Source organism: Chamaea fasciata, unplaced genomic scaffold (genome assembly GCF_029207755.1).
Source record: "Chamaea fasciata isolate MVZ Bird 193981 ecotype frontalis unplaced genomic scaffold, bChaFas1.0.hap1 SCAF_8, whole genome shotgun sequence".
In the NCBI taxonomy this organism is placed as follows: Eukaryota; Metazoa; Chordata; class Aves; order Passeriformes; family Sylviidae; genus Chamaea; species Chamaea fasciata.
Window position 1 is genome coordinate 19787527 of NW_027094093.1, and position 12657 is coordinate 19800183.

The 12657-nt window shown below is 37.7% G+C and overlaps 1 protein-coding gene across 1 annotated transcript in view; it reads right to left on the minus strand.

Annotated features, from left to right (window-relative positions):
- Window positions 1–12657, minus strand: part of LOC136292981 (collagen alpha-1(XXVIII) chain-like) — a 32359-nt gene that overhangs the window by 8767 nt on the left and 10935 nt on the right. The window contains exons 14-26 of the mRNA XM_066189256.1: window positions 11228–11296; window positions 10718–10786; window positions 10564–10632; window positions 9323–9391; window positions 8037–8108; window positions 7373–7441; window positions 6647–6718; window positions 5704–5772; window positions 5198–5266; window positions 3432–3500; window positions 2303–2371; window positions 1782–1850; window positions 365–433 (exon numbers count right to left, since the gene is read on the minus strand). Of these exons, the coding sequence (XP_066045353.1) occupies window positions 365–433; window positions 1782–1850; window positions 2303–2371; window positions 3432–3500; window positions 5198–5266; window positions 5704–5772; window positions 6647–6718; window positions 7373–7441; window positions 8037–8108; window positions 9323–9391; window positions 10564–10632; window positions 10718–10786; window positions 11228–11296 (903 nt within the window). The remainder of the gene's footprint in view (window positions 1–364; window positions 434–1781; window positions 1851–2302; window positions 2372–3431; window positions 3501–5197; window positions 5267–5703; window positions 5773–6646; window positions 6719–7372; window positions 7442–8036; window positions 8109–9322; window positions 9392–10563; window positions 10633–10717; window positions 10787–11227; window positions 11297–12657) is intronic.

Here is a 12657-nt window from a genome sequence, read left to right on the forward strand (position 1 = left end):
AGGAAAAATTAATAGTACACACAGATTCAGGATGGAGGCTTTTCTCTCTACTGAATAGAGTGGTAATACACATAACTAATTCAGACTGTTTCTGCAGGCATGAGAGTTGAGGGAGTGGTATTTTTAATTTTGTAAAGGTATCTTTAACTGATGAAAGTTCATTCTTCCTTCCTCAACACACACATGCTTGGACTAGTTTGCAGCAGTAGACAGAACATATTTTGCAGGTACTCAGATTATCCTTCTCATTTTTTAGCCTGAGGCTCTCTTCATGAAAGAAACAATGTGAAATCCCCTTAAAACTGTGATGGTCAGATTGACCACTCAACACAGGATAAATATTGAAGACACTGAGTCTTTTTACCTTAGTTCCTTGAATACCTTCACCAGGAGGTCCCAGAGAGCCAGGTGGTCCTGGGCGTCCTGTGGTTCCCTAGAGAATGTTCATAATAAAAATACACAATAAATTGTTATACCTGCCAAATATGTTTTTTTATAAGTAGTGGGAATAAGATTGCTCTAGCTGAGAAAGAATCTTTTTGGCCTTTATCAGATTTTAATAATCCAGTTTATACTTCAAAGGAGTCACTTGGCTTAATATTTAGTGAACATGAATCACCTTGCTGATAGAGATAGTAGTCTGCATTGAAGGCTGGATTGTGTTGGTGGGATATTGGGGACTGAATTAAAATATAAGAGAAGATTTTTTTTTTTTTATCAGTTACCACCATTACACAGTAAGACCTCTACATATACATACTAATGTGGCATTGCAAATAAACACTTGTGGAAAATTTATAAGCTAGTTTTCAATAGAACTCTAGAAAAAAAATGTTCCCATTCCATGTTAGTCACAGGGAGCAATCAAAACCCACATAGTACATAGTAATTTTATGTCTGTACTGCTATTCTAGTATCCCTGCATGAAATTCTCAGTTTCCTCATTTGTAAGGATCCCATGCACGTGCTGTTCTTTGGGACTAGTACTGCCTGAGGAGGGGCTTCACCACTGCTTTTCTCTGATCCCTGCCTTCCTGCCAGTGTGGACTGAATCTCAGGGACCAATAAGCCACAGTGTGCACGTAACTCATTATTATGTTGCAAATCTTTGCATTTGATGTTGTTGAGTTCCTTTGTATTTACATTCAAACCAGTTTTTTTGTATTCAATAGACTTCTAGAACAGCTGTAGGAGCATAAGAATTTCCAGTTTGGGAGGTTTCACAGTGAAAACTGCTTTTTGTAGTTACAGTTATTTTCAGGCTTTGTCGTGGTTACAAAATAATTACAAAAATAATTCTTTTTGCAGGGATTGATCCTAATACTGGTTCTTAGATGATGATTTGATTTATACAGTAAAAAAGAGGAATTAATCCCAGAAGAACTCAGCAATAGTGCCTATAGCTGTAACAATAGTATGGGCAAGACATACTAAGTGCTTGCCCTCTCCTTAATTCTGACCAATGCTAGGTCTGAGGAAATTTTTGCCATTCAGTTGCAGCTAATGTCTACAGGAGCTAAATGTTTTGTCACTGATCTTCACTGCAAGGTTATCACCTTATCATTTATCATATGCAACCACAAGGAGGATATGGTTTTTGGCTAGTCACCAAAAATATTTTTGATTTTCTACAAAATAAAGATTATTTGTTGGACTAGTTGTTTCCAGTGAAGACAGAAAACATGTAGATGTCTATGCATAATCACACATTTTTATAGTATACTTTTCCCCCCTAATTTAGAAACTAGACAAAGAGAGACATAATTGTTTAAATCTCCTACTTTTGGTCCTGGAAGGCCTTTTCCTGGGGGACCGGGGGGGCCAACTGGTCCTCTGCTACCAGGATCACCCTGGAAGTCAATACTTTAAGAAATAAGTAGTGAAAACCAAAGTTTAATTTATCTCTAGAATTCCAAGCATCTGTTGTAACCAAATGGGACAAAGAGAAGAGAACTGCTGAACTGCACTGTGCAATTCCAAACAATGCTAACCCAAGGATATAGCTGGCAGGGCAAGAAAGTTATTGGAGATAAACAGTGGCTGGTGGTCTAAACATATTCAAGTCAATTATGCACAGTTATACAGGAATTACAATTCCCATATTGTAAAATGAACTCTAGATTCCCCAAACCAAAAAAACCCCAACAAACCTAAACCAAAAAAGATCTACCTTTTATATACGGAGAAGAAAGTTAAAGCTGGATTAAGTAGGTATTCTGACTGTGACCTAAAGGTAGGAAATGTACCTCTATAAAGTGGAGTATACACAAGCATTTGCTTTTCTAGAAGTTCAAGTCTGTACCTTAGGTCCTGGTAGTCCAACTCCATCTGGGCCTTGTTCACCGGGAATCCCAGGGAGGCCTGGCAAGCCCTGGAATTGTATGCACAGACAGAATATAAATTTAATTTACAGCTACATTGGCTACATGCATTTGTTAATATTTATATGGTAGTATCTTGACTATATTGTCTCTTCATGGGATCACTGTGATCTACGGGTGGTTAAACTTTACTCTGATATGCCAGAAGTAGTGTCAGTAGCATTTGCATGTGTATTGCATGTGATGCAGGGGCTTGAATGTTTGAAGGTAGAGAAGTCTAATCTGGAGAGGCAGTTGCAGAAGCAGTTCTTCATTGGGTTGCACAAAATTATCAGCAAGTATTATAAATTCCAATTTCCATGTTGGTATTTGTTAATTTTTGTATCTCAGTGTGGCAAATGCAATCACTTTTGCTGTTGTCTTTAGCTCAGGCAAATGCAATGATGTGTGATCCAAACTCCCTGACTGTAGCCAGCAATCCTTCTGAGACTTGCTCGCTGCACAGGCAGGTAACTGCCAGGGCTGGTGGAGCACGCTGATGAGCAGACTGGATATGTGAGGCCAGCGTTGCACACATGTGCAGGGAAGGGAGAGGAAGGAGCCTTTTCTCTTTGCATCCTTTTTGCAGGGATTGGTTATATCTACCAACAAGGGCCTCTGTAAAGAGTAGTTCTGGCTCTTTGCATAGCAGTTGCTTTTTCAGTGGTTCTGGCATGGAAATGGACCCAGCTGCTTAGCTAGGTTGTATTTTCCTGTTTGGGAATAAATGTTGTACGGTTGGGCAGAAGACAGGACCCTACATGAAAATTTTGAGGGAACTGATTGAAACATCAGTGATACTTTGGAAAAAAGAACCCAGTTGGAATATGTTACTGTGTGTTGTCAAGAGAAGTGGAGGACAGGGATGATCTTGTGCTATTTTCTTGTGCTAATGAGAGGAAGATCACATTTTCTTCTGTGCCGAAGTGCATTTCCACAGTTGAGGAGTTTTAGGCTTTTTAGATGTTTAGCCCAGCAAATCTTTCCTAGCATGTCAGACATGGAGGATAATCCCTTAGGTGTAGCATTTATTTCTTCCCAATTCACATAAAAGAAAAACTATAAACTTACAGGTGGGCCCGGATAACCATCTCCTTTTTGTCCAAAGGGCCCAGGGGGTCCTGGAAGGCCTTGGTCACCCTGGTGAAGGCAGGAAAAAGAGCTGAGTGATTGCCAAGACAATTGCTAGCAGGAAATTATCCATGAAAGTGAAACATACTGTAATTTGATTTTATCTGTCTGTTTATTGGCTAATGTGTTTTACTATGTGAATTATTATTTTAGGTTTATTTAATCCTGGACTAAACCAGTGACATTTAATAGTGCTCATGATTTACAGGACCTTTCACTCCTAAGTCACTAATTTTAATATTTTTCAAGAGCTCTGTCTGTTGTCATTTGTGGCCTACATATAAGAAGAAATTACTTTAGTTGTATTCCCCAAATATTTATCATTATTTGTTCCAGGCTTCTGTTTTCCTATAATGCTGTGGAACGTCATTAAACCTTTTAAATATAACAGGATCTTCCTATGGGAGATGTACAACTTAACTTCTTTTGTGGATCCAGACAGCTGGAGTATCTCAGGAACAGATTTACCAAGAAAACTCAGAGGACATTAAGCCTCCCAGCCGCACTGGGGGGTGCAGTGAGTTGCTCAGTTGCAATAGAATAGATGATTAAGATTGCATTTCTTCCTGTAGCTACCCAAAATACAGGCATTTAAAACAGTGGCAAGAAAAGACCCATGCAAAAATAATTTTAAAAATTAGATTGTAAAAAGCTTTACCCTGTATGGCTTTACTCTGTATGGTTGTGGGTCTAAGAACTAAGCAAAAGGAGAACTACTAATGCTGACAAAGACAGCAAAAAGTGAAGAATGTAGTCACAAAAACATGTAGTATTGCCCAATTGAAAGAGCTTTGGGGGGCTCAAGGCTGAGGGAGAGAGACATGCAACTCTGAGCAAAGGATGTGCTCCCAGTTGATTAATTCCTGTTAGATCCCCAGAAATGGGACAACATGAAATTCTCTGAATTGACTGGACTATGCTAGAAAATTGTGTGGTTCCATCAGCATAATTTCCTCCTGATGAAAATAAATGTAAAAATCTTGAAGACCACTGACTGATCAAAAAACGATAGAGATCGTCACATGTTTCTCATGCTTCTGCTACTCTGTTCATTTCACTCAAAGAACAAGGATTAGGCATGTATTCAAAAGTGCTGTCAAACTCATAGGAAAAAAAGGTGGGGGAGGGGCAGGGAGGATCCAGCATATTTGGAGAAACACAGGTTTTTATGTCCTATGTTTCTTGGTCTTCAGACAAAATCTTTCCTGGAATGAAGAGTGGCTTATGAAAGTTGAATCCAGCTACCACTGAGGCAGTACTAGAAAAGCGGTAGACGAAAGCTGTTAGATATTAGCTACATATTCATGGTCTTCTCACACTATAACCTTGTCTCAAAGTTATGAATGAAGCAAAGGAGCCTGGCTGAGAACAATTAACTGCTTGCTAATTAACATGTAGGCTGTTGTGAGCAGGGTTAATTGGGTGTTCTTTCTGAATTCACTCCCCATCAGTTAGAAAGTCATTCTCCTGGTTCTCTGCCATCTGAAAGCTTACAGTTCACAGACTCTGGAGGATTGACCATCCATGTTTTTCTAGCTCTGCAAATCCTTATACCCTGCCAGAGTTGTAGGACACACACATTAAGAACTGTGGAACATTTCAGTGGAACACTGGCCATCCTAGAAGATTTGTTGTCGCTTCACTGAAATCCTCCTGCCTTATTTTACAGTTGTATCAGAAATTAGTTTTAACAATGTAGGAGCTACCTTTGCCCCAGGAAGCCCAAAACCTGGTTCTCCAATTGGTCCAGCAAGACCAGGTAACCCAATGTCACCCTGCAATGAGGAAAAGAAATCTTCTGGTTACATAGCTTATTAAACATTACAGTCTGTGGGTTTCTTTTATACAAATTCATATATAATGAACATAACATCTAATTTTATTTATTGCTATTGCAAACATTAAACACCAAAAGCAGAAATAAAAATGAAAGAATAAATAGAAAAAATACAAAGAATACACAAAAGTGTTTTGATATCCAAGGTTATTCAAAGTAAAGAAATGAACAAAGGTAGGCCACACCTCAGGCTGCCATACAATTAATACCAGGGCACAGTGGTAACTAGACTGGATACAATCCACAACTCTGTTCATAGGAAAGAAGTTTTAGTCGACCTCATAAGGCTGGAATTGTTTACACAAATATTAACATAGCCTACTGCAGTTTTCACACTGGGTTTCTAAGCACTAGGAGATGGAATGTGGATGATACCTTTGGTCCAGGCACAGATCTTCCAGGGGGGCCTGGCATTCCAAGACGTCCTGGTGCACCAGGCTCCCCCTGCAGTGAAAGTAGAAAAGAAAAAAAAAGTGGATTTTTCTGAAAGTGAGCTTGACCGTCACATAGAGAAAACATTTATGCAAAAATTTAGATTTAATTCCTTTAAAATTCTATTAGATATTCTCATAAGCTATTTTATGCAGAGATCAATGTAACTATTTGGAGAACTGATAACAGCCATAGTCTGTTTTCTCCATGGAAATGAGATTCTTCTCACACACTGAACAAACATATTTTTAGAAGTCCCTTTCTTAGTGTATTCAAGACTTGGTCCACCAAATACAGTGCTCAAGACTCCCTGTCCAGCTGTGTAGGTATACTGAAAACATATATATATTTCTGTTGCAGTACATTTTTTTAGAATGTATCTTTCAGTGTACTTTTTTACTTCTTTTTACTTTGTTGTGGAAATACTCTTGTGTGTATAAATAGCTAAAGAATAAGAAACTGGAAGAGAAACCTGGAGTAGGTCTTCTCTCATTTTCAGAAAGTATTTTAACAGAAAATCCAAATCCAAAAAAGAATATCACCCGTGAGTCAGTGTAAGGGAAAATAAAGTCCTGTCATATATTTATTTGCCATATACCATACTATCTTCTCAAATATTTCAGTATAAAAATATCAGTATATATCTTTACTTATTGCAAACCAACAGGGAAGCAATATGGTAAATGCAAAGGTTTTTAAAAAACACTGCTAGATGTTTACAGGGATAATGGTGATTCTTGCTAAGAGAAGCCTTTTCTGAACGTCTTTGAAATTTTTTTGGTTTTTTTGTGAAGCAAGTTCATTCTGGAACAGTTGTTTCTGAGATCTGGAACAATGTACAGCTTTGGGAGACTATTTTACACATATAGCATAGTAATAAACTCACTTTTGCTCCAACAGGTCCAGGCACTCCTGTTGGTCCTGTTAATCCACGTATTCCTCTCTGTCCTTGATCTCCCTACAAAAATGGAAAACATATGTCACACATGCCAAATAATTTATGAATGTATAACTGAAATCAATTGTAAATGTCAGTGAAAGATAGCAAACTTCTATTTGTAGGTGGTGCACATGAGCTGTTCCTATTGCCTTCATTGGCAAGTCAGTTAATTCTGCTCAGTAATTGTCCAGTTTTGGATTTGTACAATTAAAACGACATACATTTCATCCGCTATTAAATAAACCAGTTTACCACAGAATACTGTGAGATAAATAAAAGCCAAAAAGAATCTTAAAGGTTGAATAGTTGCAGCTGAAAAGTAAGTTATTACATTTAAAAAGATACTAAGAAAAATAATCAAAACAGGAAAATATCATTCACTTGCTAGTACCTTTTTTTAAAAATTTGAAGACAAATAGGGCCAATCAACTGGTCACAATGCCCCGTCTGATTGACCAGAAAAGTTAAGAATAGTGTAAAGTTCTAAAAGGAAAACTGCTGTTCAAGCAGATTACTAGGCTGTAATAATTACAACAAAAATGAAACAACTCTGGGTCCAGAATAATACTTTCTTTGTTACTTATATTAGACAAAAAAAAAAAGAAAAGTCTTTGACAAACCTATTCCTGGACATTACAACTTTGAGTGACACCTTTAGTAAAAAATCCTCACCTTTTCCCCCTGTATTCCAATCCCTGGAGCACCTTCAGGACCTCTAGGCCCAGGCAATCCTGGTTCACCCTTGAACAGAAAAATCAAAGGAGTATTTCAGAGCACTTGCATGGGCAATGGTGCAAGATGAACTTTGTATTCCCTTGAATAATTTCATTAAAACCATAGACCTTTTAGAATCAATGACAAAACTCCCACTGATGTCAGGTGTGTCCAGGGTTTTTTTCCTATATTCAGAAGCAAGCACAAGTACAACTCTGTGTGGAATGTGTGAAGTAGCGTATTTCCCTAGTGACAGCTGACCAGACTGAATATAACCTTAAAAAATGGGGTTTAGACTCTAGAAAAAAACACGGTCAGAAGGCCATGAAAGCTTGCCCAAAGCCATTTTAGTGGTTTCCTTTCTGAGTTGCAGGGCATTTAATGAATTACAAAAAGCACACAATAGTAAACAAGATAGGGCAATGCCCCACCCCCAAAAAATAGAAAAAGTAAAGTTTTTCCTAAAAAAGTATATTCAAAAGAGGTTTTTTTTTCCTGAAAAAATGTGGTACTTTTCCCTTGGCCATGAACACTCTCTCTTCTAGGTTTGGGTATCAGCACGGGGAGAACAGTAGGAATGCTTGGGGTGAAGCAGATAGACTGCAGAGAGAGATGAACCAACCTTTTGTCCAGGGGCTCCATCTTCTCCTGGAAGACCAGGCAGACCTGCCAGTCCTGAAGGCCCTGGATCACCCTGACATCAGCAAAAAGTAAATTCTTCTATTAAATGCAGACTTACTACTATTCATTCTCTGAATTAAGGAAATTATTTTTTTTTCCTAAACTTCAAATATATTTGTAGAAAACATCTATGCATGTGAACTGAAGTCTTTTTTTATAAAGACAGTTCTTATTACTTGGTGCTATCCTATTGTCTGATTGTTTTGAACTGTGCATTTTATCCATACAATTAAAATTATTAACTATTAATGATTCAGTTTATTCTTGAAAAATTACGCCATCATTTCATCAAGTGGCAGTATTTGAAGTAAGTACGAGATAGAACTGACTGTGACACAACAATTGGCATCTTGCTGATGAATATCAATGCAAATCAAATGTCAGTGGAATTATCATGGCCCTATTTATGTAAGATTCAACAGCCTGACCTAGTTTTGGATGAAATAGGATAATTTGGGGTCAAATGGGTTCAATCAGCATTACTGTATTTTGTGAAATTAAAGAGAGAAATTGAATAGTTTCTTTTCTGTTCCAGCCCCTATCACAAATCCCTAACAAACAAGCAAAACCAGGACAGCCTTGTGCCTTTCCACTGTCAAAAAAGTACTTTTTCATCTATTCTCATATTCTATGTTAATCTGGCTGTTAATGACATAGGGACTGGTTACTATCTTGGGAACTTCAGCACTAAGATAATCTTGTTACAGCTTCCTCTCCCTCTTAGTAACTCAATTGTTCTTTCTGTCCCCTAGCACAACTTGTTTCTTGTATGAAAGTGTGAGGAGGTAGCTGTTCTGTCTCCATCACATTGTCTGTAAAAAGGGAAGGAGCAGCACAACAACCACGGTTCAGGGCTTTTCTTCACCTCTCTGACTACAGCATAGTTTAGACTTCGGACTGTGAGTTCTGGCAGCTGTTTAATATTCTGGATGGTTTTCTGGACAGAGCTGTAGGTGAGCTGTGTGCAATGATGACTTAAGCATGAGCCAGGCAGGTGGAAATTTCCAGTCACCATGAGCCTTACTACATTTTTACAGAACATGGGTATTTAAAATGCTGCCATATCTGGAGGTTATTGAAAGTCTGTGTTAAAAATTCAAAAGACTAAGAACCTACATTTTATTTCTAAACCTGTTCTTATGTGGCTTCAGAAAGGATAGTCAGGAAATATAAATGCATAATCCAAATGAAGAAATAGATTAAATAATTCCTCTATTAGCAATGTACCTTAGAACCAGGTTCTCCAATACCTCTTTCTCCTGGCACTCCAGTCTCTCCTGGCAAGCCTTGTTCACCCTTAAGCAGAATAGTAGTTTTTAACAGCGTTATTATGAAAAATAGTAAAGCATATGCTTCATTGTTTAAATTTTAAGAAAGATTAGTGTGATACTGTCTATAGTAAGATGTGTTAAACCCTTGGTCACAAAGATTGGGAATTTGCCATATGTTTTGAGCTGTCACCAAAGAGCTGTTGGTGGAAATTATTAATGCTGTAAATCTGTACTTGTATGTCCCTGGGAATCTTTCCTGCAAAAGAGCTGATATTTCAGGAGCATATATGACATCCACAGACAACTAATTCTTTTTTTCACTTTTTAGCAGTAGTAAACATATCCCTGCACAATCACGTAAAATGTAAGAGGTGATACTTGATGCTGCAAAATTCTTGTCACAGACACTTGACCCACTTACACCTCTAGTTCCTTTATACCATGCTTTAATAACATTCAGTCATTCAGAACTTTGTAACATCTTTCAGGAAATGACTTTAAATCTCCATTCCAAACACCTCTAGGGTGATGTCTTTCATTAACAGTTTTGTATTTTGCTAATCAGTTAAGGCTAAATTATTCTGACAGTTTTTCTTCAGAAAAAGTAGTCCTCCTTACACCTTGGGCCATTTTTAATGTCTAGATACAGCAGATACACAAATTCAGGTGAGACAATAGGTAGCAGAAATTGCAAGGAAGGCAGTCAATCAATCTCTAATGTATCTATGCAGATATTTTTCTGGAATGGAAACAGTACAGTGAGAATAAAAGATGATCCGGTAATTGGGATGATCCTCTCTTTTAAGTGCAACTAATTTTTGTAACAGGTTTACTGCATCTCCACATGACGTGTAGAAAGCGCAAGCTCAAGGCAGACAACCCTGTCAGTGGAAGAGTATGAGGCAAAGGGCAGCTCACTGTCTGGTATGTGGTACCTGAAAGCTTCTGTGTGAGTCAAGCAAAAACCTAAATAAATAGCCATGGCTTTACTTTACCAAGGCTTTTCAGTGGAGGAGGATCTGCTGTACAGTTTATAATGTTAATAAAGGAAATATTTTCCTGTATCTATGTCAATACTTAGATTGGTGTTCAGCAATCCAGTTCAATGTGGATAAGTATAGAGACAGACCATTTCTGGATTATGAAACATAACAGTAAAAACAGCACAGTAGCTTTTACTTCAGAAAATTCCCTGACCTTTGGTCCGGGTATCCCCTGTCCTGGTAGCCCTCTAGAGCCAGGTGGTCCTCTTGGGCCCTCCACTCCCTGATAAGAGTAGTTAAGTAGTTATTAAAAATAAAATAGTCTCTGTTACTATACACCAAAGTGTCGGGTGAGGGGAAAATTGTACCTTTTCTCCTTGAATTCCAGTCCCAGGTAATCCAACTAATCCTGGTAAACCAGGAGGACCACACTCACCCTGGCAAACAAAGTACAGTTGCTTAGTTGTGTAAAGACACAGAAACAATCTGGGACAACTCCCATGCCAGTCAGTACATGTTGACTTAATTTCTCTTGAAGTTAGAAAAGCTGGGGATCTGACCTTTTATCTTTCACACATGCATTTCACACATGCAACTGGTTCAGTTGCAAACGACTTATTGTCTCTTTTTCCCTTTTTAAACCTCACCTTCCACACAGAGTCAGATGATTTTTCTAATATCTCCTATTTTAATATGAGGAGATGTTAAAATGGGTTGGGAGAATTTTCTGGCCATAAATCTCAACTAAATACCACATTATGCAGTGTCTTTTATGGGTTCCTGGCCTAACTGTATCTTCTGTAGTGAGTATCAAGCCTGTATTCCCTGTATTATATTTATTTGCACTCCATTAATCCCCTGGTGTATTTATTGCTCACCTTTTCACCTTTTATGCTGATGCCTGGAAGTCCACGAGGGCCTTTTGGTCCATCAAAGCCACGGTCTCCCTACATGAAAAAATAATAAGGTGCTAACTGTGGAGACACACAGCTGTTCTCTCTGAAGTAACTAGAGACAATGTTTGCTCTGTCATCGTGAAAACCAAAATGAAAAGAACCACAAAACCACTCCTGGATCTGTGTTCCAGGATACCAAGGAGATTATCTTTTCAAAAGAGCTTGCCCTGCAATTTGAAATTACTGATGAAAGAGCTGAACAAGCTTCTTTTTTATCTTTCTGCCCACCTCAATTACTTAAGGTCCTGTTCTGCTTCCTCTCCAATCAATGGCAAAACCACAACTGATTTAAATGTCTGCAGGGCTGAGTATTGAGACTAACTAAAAACTGAATTCTGCTTGTTTTTCTCATGGGTTAATCTCGTTAAAGTGTGGGTTAATCTCATTGAAGTGGGGTAATGAGGATCTGGCTCCCACTAAGCATTTGCCAGAATGAAGATCAGGTTGACTGTATTGTTGTGGAAGTCTATTTATAAACGTCATTGTCTTTCTAAATGTTCCTTTACACAACAGTGGTCCTGGGGAAAGTGCCGGTTACTAAAAAAAGGTACAAATATTGTGCTTTCCTGTACTTCTCTTAATAAAATATGTAGAGGCAGATGTTAGGTTATATAAATTGTCAAAACAATCACCCAGGAAAATAAAATTATGCCCCAGACAGATCTTTTTTATCCTTAGTAACCAATTACATCATTTTAATTTTGACAGATATACATTATGAGTATTTCTGTTTAAAATAACATTCTTTACTCCTGATGCTTTGGAACATCTGCCTTCATTATCCTTTTTTCTAAACTGTGAGCTTGTAGTAAAAAGTCATGAAGAAAGCAATTGTACAATTTGCTTAGATTAACAAATCACTGGTTTAAAATGTGTTTAAAACCAAAGAACTGACATGCTTGGCAGCCATTGATTGGATTAGAGATACACATGGACTCTGTTCATACATGCTTGGCTCCAGGTCAGACTTGGCAGTAAAAAGTAGTACATTTTTTATAGAATGAAGAGTTCCAATAGTGCTGACAGAATTTCACTTTGATTATTTTATTCTGCCTATCCATCTCAACTGCTTAATAGTTTTAGATTATGCATTCATCTGTAGTTGTTCCCATTGTGCCCTGTTGCTGTGTTTTGGTTATTAGTTGTGCTTCTTCCCGCATGAACTGGTATTTCAGTGGCAATTGAGTGATTTTGAAATGCATTTTCTTCAAATTGTATTTTTGTTAGTTTTCATTCATGATAACTGCTAAACAGATACAAGCCATCAACAATGAGGTTAAATAATTTATATAATTCATCATCATAAAATACACACTGGATGTTGGAAGATATTATGTTGCTAGCAGCAATTA